Raw genomic sequence first — 26,817 nt, 5'->3', positions numbered from 1 at the left:
CAGACAGGCGTTGTGGGACGCTGTTGCTCCGGTCAACAACACACACAGTTCGAATACACTTTGCGCGCACCAGCACCGCTCTGTGTGTGTACACACTACAGTATGAGCTCAATGCAGTAAGTCAGAAACAGAGATGCTACAAAACGATGCATGCCAGCTGTCCACTTTATACATATTTTCTCAACTAAGGAATGAAGACCAAAAAACTTAGGTCTGCCAAAGGTGGAAGCAGCAAAAAGAAAGGTAAGCTAGTGTTAGCACTTTAGCTCAGTTGTTTTGTAGGCAGCTGTCAAGCTGTCATTAACCTAACGCTTTAGCTAACGTTAGCTACTGTTGTTGTGTTTACTTTGTTCATTTCTCTCTTTCATTCTCTCTCTCTCTCACCATTACTTCTTTCTCCATTTCTTTCACTCAACCGCTCTGTGTGTGTGTGTGTGTGTGTGTGTGTGTGTGTGTGTGTGTGTGTGTGTGTGAGAGATGCTTTTTCATGTGTAAAACCTTTGGTTTTTCTATGCTAAATGCTAAACTTTTTCAAAATACTCACCAAATAATAGTATGTGTGATGAAGACCATCAATATTCTACTTATTCAAAATGTTATGTCAAGTTTCTTGCTTATATATTTCTTATATATTCTCACCATACTCAAGTGTCTTTGTCATGCACACCCTTTTGTCTTGTTTGTGTCATTATGAATGAATGAATGTTTCATTTTCGGTCTTTGTTTTACATCAAATCAAAACACACTTATGTGGACTTACTACAAGAAAATCATCATCATAAATGTACATATCCAATCAACTCACACACAAAATCCAAATTTAATGACCGAAAAAAAGGAATAGGCTGAAGCACAATGCTTATTGCCTATCCTTTACAATCCATGAAAAAAACATATCTTCTGCAAGATAAAAAGAAAAATAATTCACTAAAATTAAATTATTTAACTTTTTAAGGCTTTTTTTTTAAATATCCCATGAGATCTACACAATTTTCATCATTTTGTAATGGGTGCTCTCCTATGCAGTGCCCAGTGATGTGTCCCCCTCTACCGGTCTACCTCCTTTGGTCGAAGGCCAGCTGAGATGCTTCCTACGTGTGTCAATAAGCAGAGTATTATGGACAATTCACAAGCCTCCACCTGCTTCATTGGTCAGACTGCGCTGGTGGGGAGAGTCATCCAATGGGACCTACTTCTGTCCTCGAGATGGAGCACAGATATCACAGAAGGCTGTCAAGACCACGGCTCGCTTCCCCATTCGCTGTGGTCCAAAGCAGTTCACCTCATACTTGACAGGTAACTGAGCAGGGTTTGATATGTTTACGTTAGATGTAACACTCAGCCATATAGCTGTAAAACAAATCTGTCATTCTTCAACAGACATGGGCTCTTTGGTGCTGGAAGTTCAGACAAAGCCGGACCATTTGCCAATTGCACGTGCAGAAGTCGCTGGGATCCCACGACTCTCTCTGTCACATTCCATTAATGGGTTTTATACCCTTGTGTCTCCAACATCTGAGAAGCTGGGAGAGTTGCAGGTAGGTGTGCAACAACACATTCATCACCAGGTTTGCAATGCGATTAATTCGCCTGAAAATATATTTTTTAATAGTTTGTGTCATGACTTTGATTACAAATTTTATTCGGAACAAGGTAGATTATTCACCACAAATAAAATCAGCAACCTGTATGGATGAGGCATGAACTATATGAATAGTTTGATGTGAAGATATTTGCTAAATATTTGAATTAGGATCATATTCGATATGTTCCCAATGTGTAATCACAGCCTTTCAGTATAATTGATTCAACTCGGTTAATTCTTAGCACCGTTGTGGGTGTTTTTCTCTTAGGTGTCACTTTCTTTGGAGGCCCTGACAGAAGCCTACGACAGCAGCAGCTCTGTTCTCACCACAGATATTAGTATTGAAGCACCTCAAGTAACTACACTGATGGTGCCCTCTTCATCTAGACACCTGTCTGTCAACAGTGAGAAAGAGTCAGCTGGGAGCAGCAATGGAAACACACCAAGGTTTGCAGTAGTGAATATAGTGGTAGTGGTTAGAATTGCTTGTTGTCAAAACAAAATATCTGCAGTATGAATCTTTGAATGTATTTATTTTCTTACTCTAATGTACATGTTGATTTAATGCTTTCAGGGGTAGAGATTATTTATACTTCCAAAGGGTGCAGACGGATAAACATAAAAAAGTGTCAATGGAGAATCAGATGCCAGCAACAGACATATCTCAGGAGAGACAAGCTGTGGTGTATCCTTCAAGTCAGCGGACTCACCATGGCCAGACTTCTAACGATATCCTCTCAGGTTTGTGCTACAGCATAATTTCACACGAGATGTACCGAATCACAAGAGATCCAAATGTAGGGGTGCCAATGGCCTAGACTAGATGTTAAGGTGCATACCACTATAGGCTCTAATGCTCAGGAATATCGATTCCTGAGGCAGACAGCCTTTGCTGCGTGCCAATCCCTGTCTTTCTCCCTCTGTCCTGTCTCTCTGTGTACTATCAATAAAGGGAGAAAAGCCCCAAAAATGTATATTTAAAAAAAGAGATCAAAATTTAACCTAACACAGTAAAATCGTATTACTGTGTATTAATGAATAAAAAATGGCCCTGTTTTAACAACTTCAAGACCTTGTTGCTGGTCTCAGTTCTTTTAGAGCGTGGGAGCAAGCTGAGGAACGCCATGGTGGTGTCTGCTATGAAATATGACGTGGGTGACTTGGCTCTGAAAGACACTCCGCTCCCTCTCCCAAAGGATAACATTTTACCATCCGCAAAGTATGTGTTCCACGGGGGAAACCCCCCACCTAACATATATCTATGCTTATGGTAGTTATTCTGCTAAATACTGTGTGCACCCATGTGTCCAGGTCATCTCCTCCTTCCCGTGGGACATTTCTCCAAAACATTCTGCATGCTGAGCCTGACTCTGGTGTTCTGCAGTGTCCTCATGCTGCTATGTTCTCCAGCAACCTCAATCCTGATTCCCTTGCTGCCACAGAGAACAGGGCTGTGGATCTGCTCCTTGGCAGGTGTGTGTGTGTGTGTGTGCGTGTGTGCGTGCGTGCACATGCATGCATGCATGTGTGCTTGTGTGGCCTGGCATTTATTTACTTTCTTCAGTGTTGATATATCAGATCACCTATTCAATGTACTTTTGTTCCATTCTTTTCCCTTTTGTTAGTTTCAACACATCACCCATACTGATATTGGATGGAGATTGCTCCTTGCCTGAATCTCTGTCGGGGCTTAGCAGTGTCTGTGGAGATAGTGAGCTCAATGACCCACAATATGACCAGAGCCTCCTGGAGAATCTGTTCTACAAAAACCCTGTGAGTAGATGAGTTCCTTTAACTTATCTTGTACTGCTTGTTATATCTATATCAGATGGCACGTCAACAGTGATTGTTTCTGACAAGGGTTTATTGGCCATTCCCTTTTTTACTTGCATGTCTCTCAGATGTTAGATGTTGGAACAGGTGCCACTGACATGGAGGGTGAGAAGAGTATGTCTACAAAGAACAGCTCCCAAAAAGGGCCAGAGAAACTGCTCACAGCCAAAGAAATGGAAGGGTAAGTTAGTCTCAGTTCTGCTGAGGTTCTGTTTACTTATTTCTTTCATCAGAAATACAATTGTGTGAAAACCCAGTATTTTCAGTCACTATGAATGGCCTAATTAGAATTAAACAATGTTTAATTGATAAGTATGATGTAATTACAAGGAATTTGCATTGGCACAAACACTTAACACAATGCTACCGACAAGGTACTGTACATGGACATACAGGACGGTGCAGTAGGACATTGCATGAATTCAGATTCAGTTATTTAAACCAGACAGCAGACATGAGTCTCAAAGCTTAGTATTTTAGATAATGCGTCACATTAACAGAATGCATCATTATTGCTATGAACAGTATGTGTAGGAATCTGTAGCCATAATATTGCGCACTGTATTGTGGTTCTTTGTAGCCAAAAATCAGGACATGAGCATCGTCCAGAAGACGGTGATGCTCTGTGTGGCTTGGGTATGGACCAACTGACTGTGCTGGGGGGAATCCGACTGGCCCGAGTCACTATACACTCCCTGACCACACCTCCAGACAGTACCACCACCACGACCTCCGTTAGAGATAAACCTCCAAGGCCACTCGTCAACAAGAAATGGTAAGCAAAACATTAGACATTATATTTGATCTATTTTCCTTGATGATGATGATGTATATTATTATTACGAGTAACAATCCTTTCCCCAACTGTATTCCCTCTGTAGCTCATACTTTGTGGAGTACATGCTCCCTGGGGCTTCCACTTCCAGCAGACATTGTCACAGTCAAGTCATGGCAGGGGAGGTGACGAGAGTTGTCTCCAGTAAAGTTACAGGAGGAGGTATGTCTAATATTATATATATATATACTGTAAATTATTATTATCTAAATCTTTACTAGGCCATTGACTAGTGGTAGCTTTCACAAGGCATCTAATGTAATATCTTCTGTGATTTAAGTGGTCAAGTTCCAGCAGAGCTGTGTTTTTCCTGTTCGCCTCAGCGGAACAACAATTGAACAGTGGTGTGGAACTGACCTAATTTTCCAGATCTATTCCCGAAAAAGTAACCAAAAGAAGGTATGCTGAGTTGGCAAAGTCCTGCAAATATTGACCATGCATATTTATAGCTCTACAGTAGTAGCAGGATATAATTTACATGTTGAACCATTCACTGAAACTCTCCAGCATTGTATAATCGTTGAAAGCATTAAATGCAGACCATGTCTTCTGTTGTTGTAGCCTGTTCCTGTTGGTAAGGCTGTGTATCCACTCCGTTCTGTGCTGCGGAGCAAAGAGCTGGGCCAGACCATTGTTTTACCCGTGGAAAGTCTGGAAGGGACTAATGTGTCCCAGGACCTTACGGTAAGGATTTTTACACAGACATTGTTCTTGGCCACCGTCTATTCAAGTAGTTTTTTATATGGCATTTTGAATATTATTCCTTTAATTCTGTTCCACAGGTGTCACTAGAACTTGCTACAGACAACAGAGACTTCTCCTCGGCCAAAAGCGGGTCGGCTGAAAGGGCTAGATCTCCTTCACCTGCTGTTTCCAATCCACAAAGAGAACCCAATGTACAACCCCATGTTGAACGTCCACCTAATTCTCCAAGAGTCTCCAGGTTGGATGTAAGGGCTGTCCAGAGGGACCCAGAAGGACACACATCTCTTAGCCAGTCTTACCACCACGTGGAGGAAGCCACTGTGGTCCTTCTGCATGCCTTGCTTATGGTGCCTGACGGAAAGAACTTTAATTCTGGATCTCTGCAGGCGCCTAACTTCTACTTGAACTGTAAGCTCTTGGGGTCTGATGAGACAGCAAGGTCAGCCATCAGCTGGGGGCAGACAAACCCTTGTTTCAACTTTGTTCAGGTTAGCAAGCTGTTATCCCGAAGCAAGCTGTTAAATTTGACACAAAAGCCATTGTTTTTTGTTCTTAGTAGATGATGAATACTCCATAAAGGCATTTATTTGGTAGTTCATCTCAGGTGCATTTGTGTTTTTTTTTATGGTATACCTTTTCTCAGGTGACTCCTGTGGCCTTGACCGCTAAGCTACTAGAGCGGATGAAGAACAATTTGGTGGTGATTGAGGTGTGGCACAGGTCAGGAGGCTCGGGGGAGGACCGCCTCATTGGCCTTGTTAAACTACCTCTCCACCAGTTCTACATGTCCTTTAGGTAAATGTGGTCAGTTATAATATTATAGAATCTGCTTGCTTGTGGATGGAGCGAGGTCCTACTTATCATTTTGTCTGTACTTTCCAGAGACACAAAGATCACCCACCTTCTCCTCCATGCACAGTACCCCGTTTTAGGGGTAGATTGCTACATGCCAGTGATTGATGTGTTCTCAGGCAGCTGCAAGGGAATGCTCAGGGTCCTTTTGGCTGTGGGCAAATCAGAGCAAATAGTCGCTCTGCAGCGTATGAGGGATGAAGAATTTGGCTCTGTGTCTCATCATACAAGACCAGTCCATCTGCTTGATCATCAGCCATATTCACAAACAAAGGTTATTGCTTGTTCTGTTTGTTTGTTTCCATAGTCAGACACATACAACTAAACATGGCTTCTATTCTTTCATAGCTGTAGATTGTCCTTATTTTTTTCAGTCAATTCTAGTTGTTACCAAACATTTCTATTCTCTATCAAGCTGACAGTTTTTTGTGGAAAGACCTTTGAATTGCATTTGACCTGTGAATTGCATTTGTTACAAGTTAAAGTGCATGTGTATTACATACTGTATATCTCCACCCACGTCATTGGTGGGCAGAGACGAGATACCTGCTGCCTTTATCAAGAAATCACCAGGTCTGTTCACCTTTCGATAATTTAGTTGTCTATTCCCTAGGGGAGCGCAACTCCACAGGAGGCTTTGAGAGAGCATCTGTTTGTGATAAGAGTGGAGAAAGTCCAGGGTCTGACACCACTGCAGTCCACTGTCTGGGGAGAGGCTGACTGTTACATCCAGTACTCCTTTCCCTCCCAAGAGGGAGACCGTCTTCAAAATATGGACCCAAACCTTATAGAGAGCAGTAAGGCCATCAGTTGGAAGAAATGTCCAAATAATGACTTTCATTGTGTTGCATTGTATTCCATGTGACCCTTAATCTCATCCCAACCAGGTGTTAACTTGATGCAGTTTCGTACTACCACCACCCTCTGTGTTCCTGACCCAATGTTTGACCACAGTGAAACCCATGTACTCTTGGCTCCTGCAGGGGTCCCTGTCCAGAGGCTGCTTCTCAGCTCTCTGTCCAGTCAAGGCCTGACCAGTGGAGGGGGAATCCAGTTTGAAGTATGGTGCAGGTCAGTGGTTGGTCATCATAATTTTAAGCTACCCTAACCGTAACCTCAAAAGAGACCTTATGGCTAAATCATTAAATGAAAAAAGCTTTATTAATTCATTTAATCCCCTTTTTATATTCTGAAATATGTGTGGCTGGCTAGTTACAGCTTCATGTGAACGATGACTGTTTTTGCAGATACTATTATCCAAATGTCCGAGATCAGCTTGTAGCCAAGGGAATGCTGCCACTGTCCAAGCTGTGCGCCATGGTGACCATGCAGAAACGGCAGCCTGATGAGGCTCAAGTCTTTTCTCTTCCTCTGGTGCCCAAGATCGATAGTCCCTCTGGATGTCAGCCTCAGCCCTCTGGTACACACACACTCACTCACTCACTCACTCACTCACTCACTCACACACGCGCGCACGAGCACACACGCACACACGCACACACGCACACTCCAAAGTTCAAAATGGCTTATTTGTGGCTTTCCCTATAGGCTTGCTAGATGTGTGCATTCAATACAAAAACCGTCCTGCCAGACCTGAAGGACAGAGGGTTGGGGGCGGTGCTTCCCGGCTGGTGACGTTGGTGGTTCAGATCCACAGAGTGTCTGGACTGCAGGCAGCAGCAAGGTACAGCAATCTTATCACTATGAGGGGAGCTGTGTTCAATTTAATCTAAAAAGCAAAAAACTGAGATAGATGTAAGTGTTAAACGTGGAAGTGGGAGACTGAGGAAAAACGAATAAATCACATATTTGACTAGTATTTGACATGATTAAAACGACAAATTGAAGCAGTAATGAAAAGCCTAAACATTGCTGTGGTGAGTGGTTGTGTAGGCCTTTATCTATTATATTTTTCATTCCCTTTTAAACATGGATTACTGGGTAAAAACTCAAGTGTTGCAATTGGGACAAAGGTGTTCTGTAAGACTTAAAAACACTGCCTTTGCGTTTATCTCTGCACTCTCCTATGCAGGGCATTGTCAGAGCGAGATGAGAACTTACAGTACTATGCTGACGTAGGGGTGAATGCATACGTTACGGTCCAGCTGTCCTTCCTGCCCAATGGTGAAAAGAGAAGCACCCGTGTGGCCGCCAGGACCTTCTGCCCGGAGTTTGACTACCACACCGAGTTCCCCTGTGAAATACAGCTGCAGAGGAGTAGTGGAGAAATCTACAGCCTGGCTGAGCTGCTGCAAGAAGCATCTGCTATTTTTAATGTCTGGAACAGAGACAGTCGCAAAGGTCAGCAGTTAAAATGGGGCCTGTTTTGGGTGATGGAGAAGCCAGTCGCGACTATATAATTAATTATTTTTTTAAACTAATGTTCAGGGTGTTCATGTTTATTTTTGCTGCAAGTTAGCCAAAAAGGTCTCAACTTCCTGATACCTGCAGACACCTTGCTTAAACAAGATGTTTTTCATTTGGTGGCCATACTATACTTTTCTTTATGCTTAGATTCCCTAGTAACGCTTTCAAACAATAAAATGTGAGATGCAAAGCCTAAATGACGGTAGATAATAGGTAAATAAATATCTTACTGATTGGTATGAGGGGAGGAGATATCAGGTAAGCGTTGGAGCAGTTATCAGAAAGATAGATAGGTAGGTGAGTGAGTGGGGGTGGAGTTATCAGGCGTGGTCTTCCCTCATTGAACATACGTTACAATGTCAAAAACATTACATTTAAATTAAATTATTAATAACTTTATTTAGAAAGTACTTTTCATACAAATTCTGCTCAACATACTCTGTACACAATATAAAAGAAAACACAATGAATTTGTTACATCATGTAATGAACTAACTTATTTTGTGCTATTTATTTTAGTGACGGGGTCCCTTAAATCTGAAGACACATTGTTGGGCACAGTGAAAATCCCATTGGCTGATCTCGTCTATAAAAGAACTGGTATGTTGCTATTTCATAGATTGCAGGGCACAATTTCCTGACGCACACAAGAAGACCGATGACACAGATCAGCTAATTCTCATGGATCCACTGTTTTTTTTTTTTATATATTCAGGTATTTCAGGCTGGTTTGGAGTGTATGTTCCCCAGGTCTTGGGTTCATCCCATGACCATCACATCATGGTTGGGGGCCTGGAGATCTCCATCAACTTTGCCCACCATTCAGACCGGGAGAGGGTCAATAAAGTTTCACAAGTTCTGGGCTGGGAGGTGGACCAGAGAGAGCTTCGCGAGCAGGATGATGATGAAGATGAAGAGCAGGCCTGGGAAACGCCTAAGAGGACAATGTCACTAAGCATTTCGATGCCCAGAGCGTGGCTGCCAGTCTGCTGCCTGCTCCTGCCTGGCCACGGTGAGCTACAGCGCTCCACTTACTGCTACTTCAGATACAAGCTCTATGACCAAGAGGCCTTCTGCTCCCACATGAAACACCCCTCTTTGGAAGAGGAGGGAAAGGAGGGCCTTGCTTCGGTGGCATTCCAGGGCTCCAGGACTGTGGAGCTGAGGGGCAGCCAACCTCTGCTGTGGTACCTCAGAGAGGAAAAGTTGGAGGTACAGCTGTGGGTTGCCTTTAGGAAAGACCGGACATGCAGGCCTCACGACACTGACCGACTGGTGGGTTCAGCATTTGTCGATCTGTCTTCTCTCGCCAAGAGGCCCGGGAACAAGCTGACAATCAGTGGTATGAAATAAATAATGACACAGCAAGCCAGTAGATGAAAATAACCAGTTATTACAGCTTTGTTGCGTATTTTTTTTAGATCAATAACAGCTGTGTGTATTTTTTCTGTCTTAAAGGTGTGTACCCTCTGTTCAGTCGCTCTGCTCCAGATTTATGCGGAGCCGCCATCAGGGTGCACATCACCACAGGTTCACTCCCCGAGGAGCCCAGTACTGAAAACGACAACCAGGGGGAGCTCTCATCAGGTGAGGAAGAGCAAGTAGATCATGGTCTCTCTTCTGCTGCTGCTGCTGCCTCCAAGCCACCATGCACACAAGAGAGGCAGCAGAGCAAATCCTCCATAGCATCCCAGTGCACAGACATCAGCCTGGAGGAGTCGTTTGCGGTAACCATCACAGTGGACAGGGCCATGCACCTCGGTCTGAAAGGTGAGCTCACAATCTCAATGTTGCCCCCTCTTGAAACTGCTCTTCTGCTTACGTCCAATAGGTTGACGCGTATGTCGTCTTTCTCTTGACAGGCTGTCCTCTTGCGGAGCGTGGTGCTGGACTGCCATGCTGCTTCGTGTCCTATAGCACAGCTGACTCTGATGTGCCTGTTTCCACTGCAGTTGTAGCCAACACTGACTGCCCTGTCTGGGACCACCACCAGGAGTGCAGGTAATCTTATCATGAAGAAAGTATGAAATGTTTGGAGATCATCTCCAATCCATTGCAAGTATAAGATGACTCAGCCAACATCAGACTATTATCATGTTTTATGGTCACAGGCTATCAAAGCAGCTGCTCGTGGATCCACAGCAAGCTCTGGTGTTTAAAGTCTGGCACAAAGGAGGTACGGTGATGTGGAGTGTGACTTGGATAATTAATTAATTCTGTGGTGCTCTTTTTTTGTTAAATTTCTCATCTTTGGTTCTTTGGCTTTTTCCAATAGAGATGGAGCGAGTGATTGGATTCGCCTCTGTAGACCTGTCCCCCTTGCTGTCTGGCTTCCAGTCAGTCTGTGGCTGGTACAACATCACAGACTTCAGTGGCCAGTGTCAAGGCCAGGTCAAAGTGTCCATCATGCCCCTGGTGGGAGTCCAGACATTTCGGGGGCAGAGACAGGCTATGAGCGAAGAAGACTCCAAAAACTCATCGGTGAGAGTTGTGTATTTATTTCCAGACTAGTGAGTTGGTTCATGTTCTCCTTATGTAGAAGTAATGTGGATTAAACCCACTCAACATTAATAAGAGTGCCTCAATTGTGTGAGACCCTTGCATAATAACGGTAAATGTATTCCATGAACAGGCTCTATTTCGGGCCCACCCTCTCAGCTATCATACCACAGCCACTTACAACAGCTTCCCTTCACACATGAGCCGCTACCCTGAGCAGAAGATCTGTTCTCCAGAGCACATTGAGGGGCTGTTCTGTGAAAGGTGGCTAAAACACGATTTTATTCACACACTTTTCATTTAAGTGCTGTTCATGAAGATTTGCTGACAAGATAGATCCCGTAATTAAACATGATTGTATTTAATATTCCTAATGGTCCCAGGACTAGTGAGAGTGACCGCCACGGTGAGCACATGGACAATGTACGTATTTACCACCAAACTCTGCAGGAACAGGCAGAGGCTCATCACAGTAGCAGTGGTACTACTGACATCCGCCCTTCCAGCTCAGTTCTCTTCTCAGCTCTCAGGTATCACATCATGACTGGTGTTTTTGATTGATTGATGTACTTTATTTAGTAAGACATGAGAACAACAGTACATGGAAGTACAAATTCACAATACAAGGTCTACTAAACTGGAAGACTCATTAAGCACTGGGCTTGTTTAAGATGAGATCCCCATGCACACAAATCATGATGACATATAAGAGACAGATATACACTACTATACTAGATATACGTGTCTAGTTTCTGTTGCGGCCTGTAATGTAAAGAGAAGGTAAATTCTCAATTTTATAGTCTGTTTTCATTACAGTTTTTTTTCCCCCCAGGAAAAACCTAAGTGAGCTCGACGACATCCAGAGATACTTCAGCCGTAAGCTGTCCACTCCCACGTTCCCCCCTCTGAGTGAGCAGCAGGTCTGTTACTCCAGACAAGAAGAGCGTCAGGACTCTGATACCCACTCGCATCAGCTTCTGCTGAAGTCCACGCAACTGGTTGGAGAGGTCAACAATATCATTAGCAGTGAGTAAAGGCTGAAGCATACTCCTTGCAGTAACGAAGATCGGCATGGTAATGGGAACAACATTACATCGTTGTGGGGCAAAGTGCCTTCTTCAGCGTATCCCTAGTTCAACTCCTGGCTGTGTCGTTCCCTTACCCGCTGTTTTACCTGCTTTTCCTCTCTTACTCTCTCACTGTCACTATCGAAATTAAACTAGAAGTGCCAAAAGAAAGCAAACAAACACATTGTTTTGCTGAGTTCGTTTCTGCAGTTCTTGCACCTCCAAGAACTAGCCGACATCACCGCAGAGACACAAATACGCACACGTATGAAACTCAAGGTGCGCTCGTGATTTATATTATTTTATTTCTGCAGTCTACCAGCATCCTGTCCATTGTAGCACCCCATGTTGGTGTGCGTTGGTCTTCAAATTGTATGGAACTTGACACATTTTGATTTGGGGATATATTTGTCTTTCAACATGCACTCTTAAATATTGATGTAACTGGCACCCACTCAACAATATTCACCTCTAGTTTTTAAGAAAAATTAGTCTTTGAGAAGTACAGCTGAACACACACACCTTACCTGCAGATACCCAATGAACCAGTTTAGGTGCTTGATTGCACATTGGCATGAATAAGTAACATGAAAATGAAATGATCTCTAACATTTAGCATAGTACTGTATATCCCTGGAGGACATGGACAACTGCCATTGTAGAGACAATCATGCATCAACAGTCTTTCAGCAAACTAATGCAAGGGACAAAATAAGGTATTTCCTGTCCACACGTTCCCTCGAGAGCTTGAGCAAACAAAAAGTAATATAAGGGAAAGGTTAATTACACACAGGTGAGCGTCACTGTCCGTTTAACGGATGAGCCCTGCCTCTCTGTCTCCACACCAACCCTCTACCGCACTCCCACTCACTGTAATCACAAATAGACCTTTTTCATGGCAGACATTTTGACATGCCATAGAATGAAACACAGCTGAAGCCAGTGACATTAGATGGGGGTCTGTTTTATTTGAGCTGTATCTGTGTGCAGGAGTTGTCGATGCTGGCACACAGTAACATCTACAGTAAATGTTACTACCTTCAGCTGCGTTTATCAATCTATGGCTGCTGTGAAATATATTCACAGTAGCAATTTAGTAAATTTAGTTTAGTAAATGGTACTTTGACCTCACACTGTTCCTTTACTTTACTAGGTCTACCTGGAGCCTGTTTGGAGACAATACCCTTTAACTCCCATAGCAGATCCAAAACTCCCCCCAACCCAGAAGACCACCGTCTACCCATTAACTCTCATGACCTTTTATCGGAAATTGTTGACCGTCATCACAGTGTTGCAGAATCTCCTCTAGAGGCTGTGTCTCCTGTCCCCTCGGCGCTGCCGAGGACCTCCGAAGACAACATGGACTCTGAGGATGAAGAGGGAGAAGGGACAGACAGCAGAAAAGAGGGAGAGGAGGAGGAGGTAGACGGTGACGGAGATTATGAGGAGACAGTGATGGAACAGAGACCTGTAAATGAGGTGACGTCTTTAACGGATAGAACCAGCCCCTGGACCAGCGTCCTGTCAGACCCTGACTCTCAGGAGAACCTGGGGGAACTCGAGGAGCAACCAAGCAGCCATCACCCTGATCTAACCCAAGACGGGAGTGGGCGGAGCGGGTCGTTCAGTCCCCAGAATGATACTCTACATCCCCAGAGCCTGAATGAAGGACACAGTTATGAGAGTCCAAGTGAACAATTTGACTCTTCTCGTGGGTCAATGGAAGACGTTTCAGACACTGAGAGAGGTGGCCAGGAGATGCCTGTCTGTCTGTCTGACTCTCACGAGAAGCTGGGGGAACTCGAGGGGCAACCGAGCAGCCACCACCAGGATCTAACCCAGGATGGGAGTGGATCACTGGGAGACGTTTCAGACACAGAGAGAGGTGCAGAGGAGACGCCACCACAAGCTACAGGCAAGGAAGAAAGACTGGAGCCTGGCAGCATGATGAACGACACGGGTGACGGAAGTCCTCATTTAGAAAATGAACCTCCAAGGTTGTCTCCCGACCCACTGGATGCCATCAATGCAAATGAGTCCTGTCCTCCATACAGCATAGATGCACAACCTCAACTGTATCCTTTGGAACCGTATTTGATGTTTGTCTTTCTTCTGTCTGTCTGTCTGTCTGTCTGTCTGACACATCCGTGTTTTTTAATCAAATTAGTTTTCTCAGGGATATAAACTAGGTTATATTATAACAATTAAAATATGGTATCAATCAAAATCATATGGGAAGGCTATATTTCTCTGTTATATACTGTACAATTTGATACTGGCAGCCATCAAAGGGTACTGATGCCTGGCCAGACCTCAGTGCAGAAATTCGGGCCATTTCCAGCAATGGTTATTATACTATAATTTCTTATTAATGGCAGCATATAACAGGTGTTTGTCACATTTTTACCATATTAGGCTACCATGTTTTTTTTTTAAATTATTTTGTTTGCAACCCTGCTTCTATTGATGCACAAAATGCAGTTTTCTTTGACAGTCCCAAATGAAGCTCTTCTCATGTGGAAATCCCCAATTTCTTCCTCCCGTCTCACCACCTGGAGGCATCTATGAGAGCCTTGCGTTTGGCTCCTGCCTTCACCCATGCCTCCACCAGTCAAGTGAGTATTTATCACTCACCCTTCAGTCTGCCCCCCCCCCCTGACATTCCAGTTCCTCATTTCAGTGAGTGATTGCAGATTAGAATTTACATAGTTGTAAGCCTAAGGGTATGTTTACTTCACACTGTCCTCCTTTAAAAAAAAATATATATATATATATAGGCACCCCCTTTTTACATTAAAACCTTTGAGAAAGTACTAAAAAGAGACCACATAGTGGGAGGAAAAGAAATCACTTTTTTAACTGAGCGGAGCACTTGAGAATAGTTTAACCTTTTGACACATGCTTTCATATCAGCTGATTTGTGTCTTGTCTCGAGATTACTGGCTCAACCCTCAGCAACAGATCTTCAAATTGCCCCTTGCTTTGCCTGAAGTAAACGAGCTTCGTCCAGACAGAGCTCCAGGACGAGGTTGTGATATGGCCCGCACCACTGCCGGGGGTGGAGGATGTTGCGTCTTTAATTTTCTGTAGAAAAATTGCTCTAGGCAGCACTTTTTTTTCCATAACAGGTGGACAGTGTGAACACACCCTTATAGAAACCGGTTATATGAATCACTTCTTCATCTCAGATTTTCCCTTGATCATTTCAGGGTCCAGCTTTAGCCTGCTCACTCTTTAATAGACACATTGCTGTTGATATAAAAGTTTGAGGTGCCATTTTCATTACAAGAGGGACTAAGTCGATCATTTATGCCCTGTATATTTTTCTTCCCATTTGATTTTATTGTTTTAACTATATCTTGTTATCTCCTTTATTGTTCTTGACAATGTTTTTTTTATCTTAATGTATTTTAATGATTTATAGGTTTGTTTGCTCTTTTTATGTAAAGATGCATTTGATGTCATGAAAGATGCTATACAAATAAAGTATTATTATTTAACCATTATCTTTTACTCGAATCTCAACAGAAGGGGCACAGGTTGGCACAGTGTGCCCAAAAAGTTGCACATCACCAGGCTCTGTTACAAGATGTTCTCCTATTATGAAATGGAATAGTTGATGTTGCTCTTGATGTCACCATCTAAACAACATGGTGTACTGTATTGAAAATGTCAATACACATGCTTACCTGAGGAGACATAGTAACATCTTTTTTATCAGAATAATCTATAATGCCTGTGTTATTATCACAATACAGTTGAGCAGTCTATGTAACCCCCGGTCAGCTATACAAATGGAAAGTAATGCCTGCAATACACTAGCATAGCTGGATCCTATTTCAAGAATGGGTGTGGACATTGTTACGTTACGCAGTTTAAGAGATGGATGGAGGTTGGGCTTGGTACATAGTTTGTAGTACCTTTCGAAAAACAGGTTCCAACTTGTTCACAAGCTTGTGTGTACTATGATGACGGATATAACAAAGAAGACAATTTGAGTGCTAAATATTAATGATGATATATTATACTAATGTAACCAACGCTTTGTTGGTTTTTAGGGCGAGCTATGTCATTATATTCCTACACCGCGTTATTTGTAGATGTGTGCTTGTTTATTTTGAGTCATTAGTCTGTTTGTTGGTTAAATTCTTTGTATCAATATCAAAACTGCAATAATTGTCTGTTTATTTTGATCATACCTTAGGTCCTAAGGTATGAGAGAGTTTTTCCAAAGGTTTAGTAGACTTTTCTGAGAATAATATTCTCAGAAAAGTCTTCAGCATTTGACATATTATGTCAAATGCTGAAGTCCAGAAATTGATTTTAGCTATTTGTCTTTCTTCTCTTTCTTCTTTCTTTCAGGGATCTAGCTTTTTAAGGCATGATATTCCCTATAGGCGAGCTCCCCGACCAAGGCCCAATATACCAGCAGCATCCATGACGAGAGAAGAGACTGAAAGAATAGCAAAAATATTTTCTGCTCATTTTAATGAAGAAAGTTAACTCACTGCTCTTTTGTTAGATCTGTCTTGAGTGGTTGGCTAAACATGTATGATGTAACTGTATAGTTGATGCAGATAATGCTTCATGACTTCAGATTATGAAGTGAGTGCAACATTTTTTATTTTAATAATAAATATTTATGTATTTTCGATAATAGATTTATTTTGTATTTTATTTGTGTATGTATCTCTGTAGGTGTAGTAGGGGATGTGTTAAATTCTATGGCAGCTCTTATTGCCTTGCCCTGTTGCCCACTGTGTTTTCTTGGCTTTAAACAAAATGATACGATAATACACAGTATAATTGATCCATGTTATTCCTATGATTTCATATATTTTAGGTTGCATCTGCGAAATAGAAACATATCTCCCACAAATTTCAGTGTATGTTATGCCATCAGTTGACACTGTTCCAGGAAGTTAGTGTATTGACAATGAATAATGAACTTGTATTGTGTAACAGTACCTGTATTGGTTGAGTTTCTGGATCAGAACCATTAGTAATTCAACTGGGCCATAATATAAATGCATGAAGCATTTTGTTAAATCTATGCCTACCATGTGCAGTATAAAGTGACAATGGCATATATTATCATATTATTTATCTAAATCATAATGATATATACAGACAGACAGACAGACATAAAGGCCACACACACACACACGCACACGCACACAGTATATTCAACCAGGTAAAGTCACAGTTACTTGGACCCTGGTCCCTGGAGCGTTTTTCAGCAGTCCTGCTTCACACCCAACTGCTCAAGCTACAGCCGCTGGGTCAGTTGGGGTTCAGCCTTGCCCTTGCTCAAGGGGCATTTCCCGGAGGATCGAACCGGGAACCTTTCATAAGCACACTCTAAACTTTAAGTTTAGATCATCGCTGGCCACCCATTGTTTCCGATTTAACTAAATAAAACCGAAACGACAAACTCCTGGTTTTATTGATGAGCCATAATTTATGGCATATAACCATATGTGTCTGAGTCTGTTTATATTGTGTGAGTCAGTCTTTTTGTTTTTATTTCACATCAGGTAGTCGTACACAGTTAATCTTGAATTTATGTTGTGCAGTGTTTTGCAATGCAGTAGAGTTGCAGGTAGAGCTGTGAGCCTGGGAAATCCGGGCGTGCCTACTAGCCCCATTACGAACCTCTCCCTCCGCTATACAGCTCCGAGATGAGGTTCCACTGGGCTGGCTAATGGAATCGGTGGAACACCGGCAAAGGGTTCGTAGTTTACCTTTTTCGCCACATCGTATCCAAAAACTAAAGGTAGTCCCCTAATTCTACAGATGTTTGAGGATTTTCCGGAACCCTAACCTTTTAGAACGGGGCGAAACAACCGCTTAAATCGCTAATTTAGTCAGCCTGTGGCCATGTTTTCCCATTGTAGCCGAACCGGGAGCAGTACTGGCACCTGACGTAGGGGGTTCTTCCGGGAATGAGAAACATGGCCACATGCTGACTAAATAAGTTATTTGAGCGGTTGTTTCGCTCCGTTCTAAAAAGTTAGGGTTCCGGAAAATCCTCAAACATCTGTAGAATTAGGGGACTACCTTTAGCTTTTGGATACGATGTGGCTAAAAAGGTAATCCACGGTCCACGGACCCTTTGCCGGTGTTCCACCTATTCCGGTAGCCAGCCCAGTGGAACCTCATCTCGGAGCTGTATGCGTAGGGAGAGGTACGTAATGGGGCTTGGCGTGCCTGACTGTTGTTCTCAAGAGATCCTCCCTGTATTGCACTGTGTAGTCCGATACTTGAATGTTTTGTGTTATTAATATTGTTTAGCCTACATTGAATGGAGGACGTCAGTAAATTGCTTATGTCTTTCTTTGTTTTTATTATTTTATTTTATTATACTTGGTGACCGTTGACCAAATTACAAGTTCAAGCCAGAATCTATTTCGAAATAATATCGGCATGGCCACTCAACGCAGACACGTCAAAAGTTGGCCAGTAGTCGTGACACGTGCGCTTCCGTGTGCTCACGTAATGTAATTGTGGATGTGGAACAACAGGTAATTTTTACTCAACTTTCCAGTTCATAGCTAGAAGTTGTCAGTGACTCAATGGGCGCACTTCAGCTTGGATACATCGATCATATTCTATCTAGGCAAGTAAAATGCTTATTCTTCATGCATGATCTTTTATTTTATAGTCTTTATGCACCATTTCCAATATGCTTATCATTACTATATTATATTTTACAGTGGTGGTATGCTGTGTTGGAACACTTATGGCCCACGGCGAAACGAAAGAAAGTTATCCAAAACTTGAACCTGATGTCAGTCTTGGTATGTATCTAGCCTGACCGACGCAGTCTATGTAGACCAGAGATAAGATGCGATCCTTTACAGATAGACAGTGATGTAAAGTAACAAAGTACATTTACTCAATTACTGTACTTAAGTACAATTCTGAGTTTGTTTGTTTTTTACTTTACTGGAGTATTTCCTATGTTCAGTACTTTTACTTCTTGTACTCCACTACATCTCAGAGACAAATATTGTATTTTTACTCTACTACAATTACTTTAGTTACTAGTTACTTTGTAGATTTTGATTATTATTACAAAACACATTACCCACTTTAGTGCCCTATAGGCCTATATATTTCGGCAGATCTGCTTTGTGTCGCATGGCAACTCATTGTGAGCTTGGAGATCAGCTATTTTCTAAAGATTTTTTAATACATTTTGAACTTGTGAAATGGGACATTATGCACAATGAGTACTTTTACTTTTGGTACTTTAAGTATATTTTGATGCAGATACTTTTGTACTTTTTCTCAAGTACATTTCTAATACGGGACTTCTACGTAACAGAGTATTTCTACATTGCAGTATTATTGATACATTTACTTAATGTTTTATTATCAGTGTCGCTTGCTAAAAAAAGGTAAGCGTATAAGTGATTCATAAGCTTATACAGCTGCCATCCCGTGGGATATGAAATAATGAAACTTTTCTGCTGTAGCCTACACCTTTAAGTGATAATCCATCATGGTTGGTGTGAGGTCCACTGACTTGGCTCCTACAACTACTGTCAAGTTCTTTGGAGCTGGAGCTGCTGGTTGTGTTGCTGACCTGGTCACATTCCCTCTGGACACAGCCAAAGTTAGACTACAGGTGACTATGCGCTATTTCCCTGTTCACTTGTTTCTTATTGTCTCCGCCAGGCCGAAGGCATGGCAGAGACTTTAGTTTTGCACCCTGTCCGTCCGTCCGTCCGTCCGTCCGTCCGTCCGTCCGTCCGTCCGTCCGTCCGTCCGTCCGTCCGTCCGTCCGTCCGTCCGTCCGTCTGTCTGTCCGTCCATCTGTGAACAGCTAATCTCCGGCACCGACTCCCTGGATGCCAGAGCAGAACCTCTGCCCCAAATGTTTCACATGGGCCTGTCATAGCGCCACCAGGAGACAGATTTTAGCAAAAAAAAAAATTCTGCAGATTTTGTCCAAACATCACGCAAATCCGCACACATTATCTCTATGGTCATGGTCATTAAACCAAAAGGGTCTGTCAAATTTTTCATATTCCATCCTGATTGGCGAATTCCGAACATTGCTGGCAACAAATAACCTACCTGACCTGGCGGAGACCTGTGCTACGAGGAGCACTTTTTCTAGTTATGACCTGTATTGCTGACAACTATATCGCATTTATTTTTACACTTGAGCATGAGTTTGTACTTTCTCTAAAAGGTCTCATGGTTTTGGGTACTGATCAGATTTTTCCACACTATATGCCACACACTGTTGCTTCTTCAGATTCAGGGTGAAACGTCATCAGGAAGCCAGAATGTGAGATACAAGGGTGTGTTTGGTACCATCAAAACCATAGTGAAAACTGAGGGACCAAGGAGCCTCTATAGTGGCCTGGTGGCAGGGCTTCACAGGCAGATGAGCTTTGCTTCAATCCGCATTGGCCTGTATGACTCAACGAAGCAGTTCTACACCAGAGGAGCAGAAGGTATGTTCTAGAGTTATCGAGCTAAAACCATACACTTTGACTGGGACTTCTTTCTTTCTTTGCCCCCCCCCACACACACACACACTCACTCATATTCCCTACTCTCCTTTAAGACACTTATATAACATTCTGACATTTATGTTCTGAAGACCTGTTCTTCAACAGAAGTACCTTTGAAAGACATGGGTTGAATTAATTTAGACTGGGAATGACATATTTACCCTGTGGGCAATGCAATGGCCCCAGCAGCACAGACTTAGGACAATATTTAGTGTAGAGGAAACAAATGATCAGACCTATTGTAGACCCCTGGGGGGACCCCGGTCAAGTATGCAGGGTTTAAGTGGTTGAATTCTTAAGTTAAGTTCTTGAGAAAAGAGCCTGAAGCTAACATGGGGTTGTCTCTGAATGTTGTGATCAGATATACCAGAAGATGAACACCAATCATTCCTAAACAGGTTTGCTTGTGTAGCCTGTGTAGCTTTGTGAACTTTTTTAGTTTTTCTTTTTTTTCAGCCATTTATTAACCTGTCAATCACAATTCACACTATGGAGAAAGGAGTTCAGCTTGCTATAGTAGCCTGGTAAACCATCCCAGTCGCGTAAATTCACATTATCTTGTTTCTTACATGATAATGTGAATTCACACAATCGATAATCAAATAATCAAAAATTTAATAAAACTATTGTTTTCACTATCGTTTGCCCAATACCAGTGCAGTGTGCGACAAAGTATAAAATAACGCTTAAGTGGTTAACTCATTCACTGCCAGACTTATTTCTGGCTGCGTTTACCCACTGCCAGCGATTTTCTTACATTTTTCAAGTAGTCACAGAATATTTATCTCCATTATGATCGATGCCCTGATGGTTGCTAATCACTGAGTGTTATACTGTGTAGTTTCACAAATGTCATTAATTGTCTGCCTTTGAAAATAGCATGTCTTGACCAAAAATACATAGTAAAAAAAAAAGTACACAGGAGCCGAGATACAGGATTTTAAGTAATAAGTTAACCAAGAGGTGAATGGAGCAGCAAATCTTCGGATCACGATATCTTGGGTTCTGTGTGAGGAAAACGATTACGTTTTTTACGTCCTTGGCAGCATTGGTAATTGGAAATAATAACGTTTTGTACGTCCTTGGCAGTGTGGATTTGTTGATATATATTTTATAATTCTTGATTGTTTGATCAATCGAAAAAGTAATGATGGAATAATCGCTAAGAAGATAATCGATAGTTGCAGCCCTAATACCACGTGACAGCTAATTTATCAAGTGATGCTGGACTGGTATGCAAATCACTGCACAATACATCATTAAACAGGCGTGAAAGTTCAATATATATCCAATACACTCTATCAGCGTTATTTCACACAAAGCAACACACAAGTAAATATATAAACATAACTTTAATATGACTTATGTCATATATCATATAAAGTAACAAGTGCTTAAAACTTCAACCTACCCATAAGACATCCCAGCAGACTTGGAAGAAGGAAAAGGGGTTCACTCTGGGGCCCAAAAAGGGTGGTCCCATGGTTGAGCTTAATACAAGACATGGCAAGTTTACGCTTTGTATCTTCATGTATAACTTAGTAGCTGCCAGTGTGAATGCAGCATAAGGGTCATGTAAATAAGGCCTGCTTGCAGCCACTAGAGGGCGTGCTACTCCTTACACACAACCAGACTAAAGTCAAGTAGTGTGTACAGACCAACAATCAGCTATTGTGCATAACTGTTGTTTTTCACAATGACTAGCTATTTTTCTGAAAACCTGGCACTGCCAGGTTTTCAGAATGTGATACTAATTTCCTGTTCCAGTTTACTTTCCCATAGCTTTGTTTGAAACCGGCTTGGCAGCAGGTTTGAACTGGAAACACATAATATGACACCTTCACATGTGCATCTGCTGCTAAACCAGTCAAATCACAAAGCTATCAAAGATACGGGAAAATGAACTGGAACAGGAAATTAGTATGCCACCTTCTGAGAACCTGGGACTACAGCTATGCACAGAGCCTATTTCCATCCTTAAAGCCCCTCGCTGTCAATATTACAATACAGTGCCTAGCATCTGTCTAAACAACATCCTATCTAAATAACATTCTGTACATTGAAACTATATAAGATAGGCCTACCAGGTAAGCAATGAACCTAGCATCTGTCTAAATAACATCATCACATTCTCAAGATGCTATCTAAATCACTTTTGTGGTCGAGGAAAACAGAAGAAGCAAAAGACATGAGAACAAGTGACCAAGATATGTCTGCATAGTAGCCATATCTTGATCAGTAGCTAGCATCAATCGGAGGAGAAGGTGACAGAAGGGGCACAGGGAAAGTGCTAGGGGGTGATTTGCAGTCTGACGAGGGAGATTCAGTGCGCAGTCTCGCAGACAGACAGAAACAAACATTAGTGGTTTTCGGTTCTTGGAAACCGTTGGTGCCTCTTGGCACTGCACCTCCCCGGGGCATATGAGACGCACATGCTTGGTCGGGCTATGCCCACATGCACACGCACACGCACACGCACACGCACACGCACACGCACACGCACACGCACACGCACACGCACACGCACACGCACACAGACACAGACAGACTGACAGACAGACAGACAGACAGACTACTAATTAATAGATATATTGTATAATATAGCTGCCATTATTTTATTATACAAATGACAACAACAAGAAATACATGTCTGTATTTTGGAAGCAACTTTTTTCACAATTTTCATCCCAGTCTTCATAATGCATCTATATAGGCTATTAATGACCTATTCACCATGTGCTGTATGTGTCCATATGTTCTGTCCCATTCATTGGTGTTACAGATACTGGAATTTTGAGTCGGATAATGGCAGGCTGCACAACAGGGGCAATGGCAGTGACTGTTGCTCAGCCTACGGATGTGGTGAAAGTAAGGTTCCAGGCTCAGGTGCGGCTTCCTGAAGGAGGCTCTGCAAAGAGATACAGTAGTACCATTGATGCCTACAGGACCATTGCCAGAGACGAGGGCATCAGAGGGCTCTGGAAAGGTAAACTAAAGGGGGGTGTTGACAAAATCAACCAAATTAGCACATACTGTATCTCATCAGTTCATAATTTGAGCAAAATTTTTTTATGTAGCAGTTTAAAAAATATTTTTCAATTAATAACGGGGTTGATTTTCCTGGAGGTAAAATAATAATAACGAATTGTATTTTTATGGCGCGTTTCTAAGTACTCAAACTTACTCAAAGTGCTTTACAATGGTTCATTCATTCATACAGGGGGGGACAATGGGAGGTGAAGCGGCAAACAGTCAACGCCAGCATGCTCACTTTTCTCACACCAATGGTGGCAAACTAGCACCGATCAACTCATTGGAGGCAATGTAGGGTTTCAGTGTCTTGCCCAAGGACACTTCGACATGTGGACAGGAGTAGCCAGGTTTCGAACTGCCGACCCACGGATCATTGGACGACCTGCTCTACCTCCTGAGCCACAGCCGCTATGGAGAAATACAGTAAAATTCATGTCCTGTTTTGTCTTTGCAGGTTGTCTGCCAAACATAACTCGGAATGCCATTGTTAACTGCTCTGAGTTGGTCACCTATGACTTAATTAAAGAGCTTATCCTTAAGTATGACCTCATGACAGGCAAGTTATAACACTCACCATCTCAGCAAAGAATACAGTGCAAGAGAGACATGTTAATCTTCATTTTTTTGTGTGACTCTGTTGTCCTTTATAGCTAATTCATATATTTTGTGTTCAACAGATAACATGCCCTGCCACTTCACAGCAGCCTTTGCAGCCGGCTTCTGCACCACTGTTGTGGCATCTCCAGTGGACGTAGTGAAGACCCGCTTCATGAACTCGGTACCTGGACAGTACAGCAGTGCATGTAACAGTGCTGCAACCATGCTGATTCAAGAGGGGCCTTTGTCCTTCTATAAGGGGTATGTATTGCCACAAGCAAGCATTTCAGAATCAGTGTTACAAGAGTTAATCTAATAATTGTTGCTAACAAAAAAGGTGAATACTGTAGTCTTTGATTGTTTACGACAGTATGAGAGAAAACATGCATACGAATGGCCACATTTGGCATGTGTGTTTTAGCCAGAGATATTGTAGCTGGTGGGTTCCCTGACTCTGGAGCCTTCTGTCCCATCTCTCGTCTATGCCATTTCCTCCGTTTTCCTATAGTCTTATCTTAAGAAAGAAAAAGGTTAAATGTTCCAAATATTACTTTAGGTACTTATGTGTAAGAATTGCTAGCAATGGCTTACTTGTTTGCATTTTCTCCCTTTTTAGATTTGTGCCCTCTTTCCTTCGTTTGGGTTCCTGGAACATAGTGATGTTTGTCACGTATGAGCAGATCAAGAGAGGTATGATGAGAGTTCAACAGTATCAGGAATCTCCCACCTGATCCGTCGGGCCCTGGCCACGTGGACAACTATCACATTGCTTTAATGGATATGGAAAGTTGTGTGCAGAGCATGCCTTTAGATTAAAGAGAGCAAAGCAAGTTTGAAATAAAGAGATCAGTATGGAAACACTACCTCCAATGGGCAGAGAAGTGTACTGCAATCAACATGAACCGTAGGAACTTGTTAAATGAAGTGAAAGGAAACACAGGAAATATTATGAATTGCCATCAAGGTATTAAAAAGCCTGGTCATACAACCGTAGCACTCATAGGCCAAGAATAAATTAGGCTTAAGTCAAAGATAGCTGATAAGTGCATATTCTAATGCCCCATTAGTTTGCGCATCGTGTCATGCACTGAAAATAGCCGATCTACAAGCCCACAACACGTCACACTGCAATGATTTGCCAACTTGTACAGCTTGTACAGCTGCTATTTTCAGCGTGTGACACTGGCACGCAACCACGTATAATTCAGGCTTAAAGTTACAGAATATTCTGACATTTGTGTTCTGAAAAGGTGCCTTCAAGGCCCAGGACACACATGGTGGATTTGTTTTGTTCATGATGTGTGACGGGAGTCTCCAACTTTTCTCACAATTGCACTTCATGTTGTCTAGCAGCGCAAACCTGAAAGTTCAATTAGTCTAGACATGGTTTATGGAAACCCTGTTGATTGATCAGAGAGTACAGGACATATCTTTCCCTCGTCACCAAATGTGTTTAAACTGTTACGTTTAAACTTGAACTACTGAAAACTCCCGACAGCTAGAACTTGAACTACTGATCTCTTTTCTTTTCTTTTTTTTCCTTTTTTTTGCTGAGTGAGCTACAGGTTGCAGATCATGCTTCTATGATCATAAAACTAATACATTAGCCACTTTTTTATGCACTTTATTCTACTTCTATGCTCTAATTCTCTATCTTTTAACTGCATTGATGGGCCTGCGCAATTAAGAATTTCACGCATGTTACTTGTATGTGACAATAAAGTTTGATTCTGATTCTGATATACAGTATGTATTTTGTACTCTGAATAATCTATACTCTAAAACTATTGTATAGAAGTTATATAGATATTTTATATAAATGTATAGAAAGAAATTAACAGTCAGGTTTGGGGTGGAAATTGGTATTTTAATGTTTTGCTTATATTTTAACTTGTACACGATAATATTTTAGTGTGCATACTGCATACATATTTGTATAATATGTGTGTATTGGCATACTCTTGAAATTGTGTACAGTAAACACATACAGGGTACATACTGTATACAGAGCCCAAATATACAAAGAAACCAATAAAATAAATAAATAAAGGCTTACATGAATCCCATATGCTTTTAGTTGGTTTCTACTCAGGTGTACTTTATTTGTTGTATGAGTAGGTCAACCAAAGGAAAGCTGACCTCCGTTTTAAAAAACGGAACCCCTACACTGTACTCCAAGCCCGCTGGATCGCTGGAGGCTGTTGCAGATACTGTACAACAGTGTTTGATAACAATGAAAAATAAATGAAAAACAGGCAAGACAAGACATTTTCTTAACCACTGAAGCCCATATATTGTGCTTCTTCATAATCCGATCTACAAGCTCACAGCGTGCTGCGATGTGACGTGTTGTGAGCTTGTAGATGAGCTAAAAATAGATCAATTAGAGTCCACATTTATCAAAAGGAAATGCAGGTATTTAATTCAGTCTGACCAGAAGCAGGGATAAAGCATATCCGCACCGGCAATAAAAATGAATGACTAGAGGGGGATGTCAAAAGCGGAGGTCTTCACCCCCCCCCCCCCTTTCTTCTTTTCACACAAGGTTTTATTCTATGAAATCCCCTTTAAACACTGCTGTTTGTGAGATTAACCCTATGTCAATACCTAAAGTACCTAATGTATCACAAATCTGCAATCTCATGTTAACAACTTTTAGCTATAATTCTCTGTGATAATTTGTGTGTACATTTGGAAGCTGAATGTTGTGTACATACAGTAGACCATCTTTTACTAAACTAAACAATAAAAGCCTGGAGATCGAGGCTAATCTTTTACAAACACAAATGAGCAGCATCTCACTCAGCTCATCAGAGAGCAGAGACATATGGAGCTCAAAGGCATGCAATCATGAGCTGACAGATGAGAAAATTGCCCAATTTGAGTCACTTAGGAGAATAGGGTCTGCTGACA

The 26,817-nt window shown here is 42.0% G+C and overlaps 2 protein-coding genes across 2 annotated transcripts; both read left to right on the top strand.

The window, feature by feature from the left end:
* Positions 1–24: 24 nt before the first annotated feature.
* Positions 25–16,747, top strand: c2cd3 (C2 domain containing 3 centriole elongation regulator). Its single transcript, XM_080427825.1, has 33 exons — positions 25–243; positions 1,027–1,296; positions 1,381–1,538; positions 1,854–2,032; positions 2,160–2,326; positions 2,675–2,804; positions 2,897–3,058; positions 3,211–3,358; positions 3,487–3,599; positions 3,999–4,193; positions 4,300–4,415; positions 4,534–4,652; positions 4,815–4,937; positions 5,036–5,446; positions 5,602–5,753; positions 5,841–6,084; positions 6,424–6,607; positions 6,698–6,881; positions 7,058–7,230; positions 7,359–7,494; positions 7,843–8,111; positions 8,697–8,777; positions 8,893–9,519; positions 9,636–9,947; positions 10,040–10,178; positions 10,289–10,353; positions 10,453–10,658; positions 10,810–10,940; positions 11,060–11,206; positions 11,509–11,702; positions 12,897–13,818; positions 14,250–14,358; positions 16,106–16,747. Exons 1-33 carry the CDS (start codon positions 192–194, stop codon positions 16,244–16,246), a joined length of 6,759 nt encoding a protein of 2,252 aa, XP_080283951.1. The 5' UTR covers positions 25–191; the 3' UTR covers positions 16,247–16,747.
* A 714-nt stretch (positions 16,748–17,461) lies between these two features.
* On the top strand, positions 17,462–25,644 carry LOC308085099 (dicarboxylate carrier UCP2-like). The gene is made up of 8 exons (XM_080428171.1): positions 17,462–18,362; positions 18,460–18,543; positions 19,225–19,376; positions 20,013–20,214; positions 23,057–23,260; positions 23,762–23,863; positions 23,985–24,165; positions 24,521–25,644. The coding sequence occupies exons 3-8, from the start codon at positions 19,251–19,253 to the stop codon at positions 24,633–24,635; spliced, it is 930 nt and encodes a 309-aa protein (XP_080284297.1). The 5' UTR covers positions 17,462–18,362; positions 18,460–18,543; positions 19,225–19,250; the 3' UTR covers positions 24,636–25,644.
* Positions 25,645–26,817: the final 1,173 nt, after the last annotated feature.

This window comes from Gymnoscopelus braueri (assembly GCF_963280865.1).
Source record: "Gymnoscopelus braueri genome assembly, chromosome: 5".
NCBI classification, from domain to species: Eukaryota; Metazoa; Chordata; class Actinopteri; order Myctophiformes; family Myctophidae; genus Gymnoscopelus; species Gymnoscopelus braueri.
Note: the sequence above shows the minus strand (reverse complement) of the source record. Positions and strands in the feature narration are given on the sequence as shown.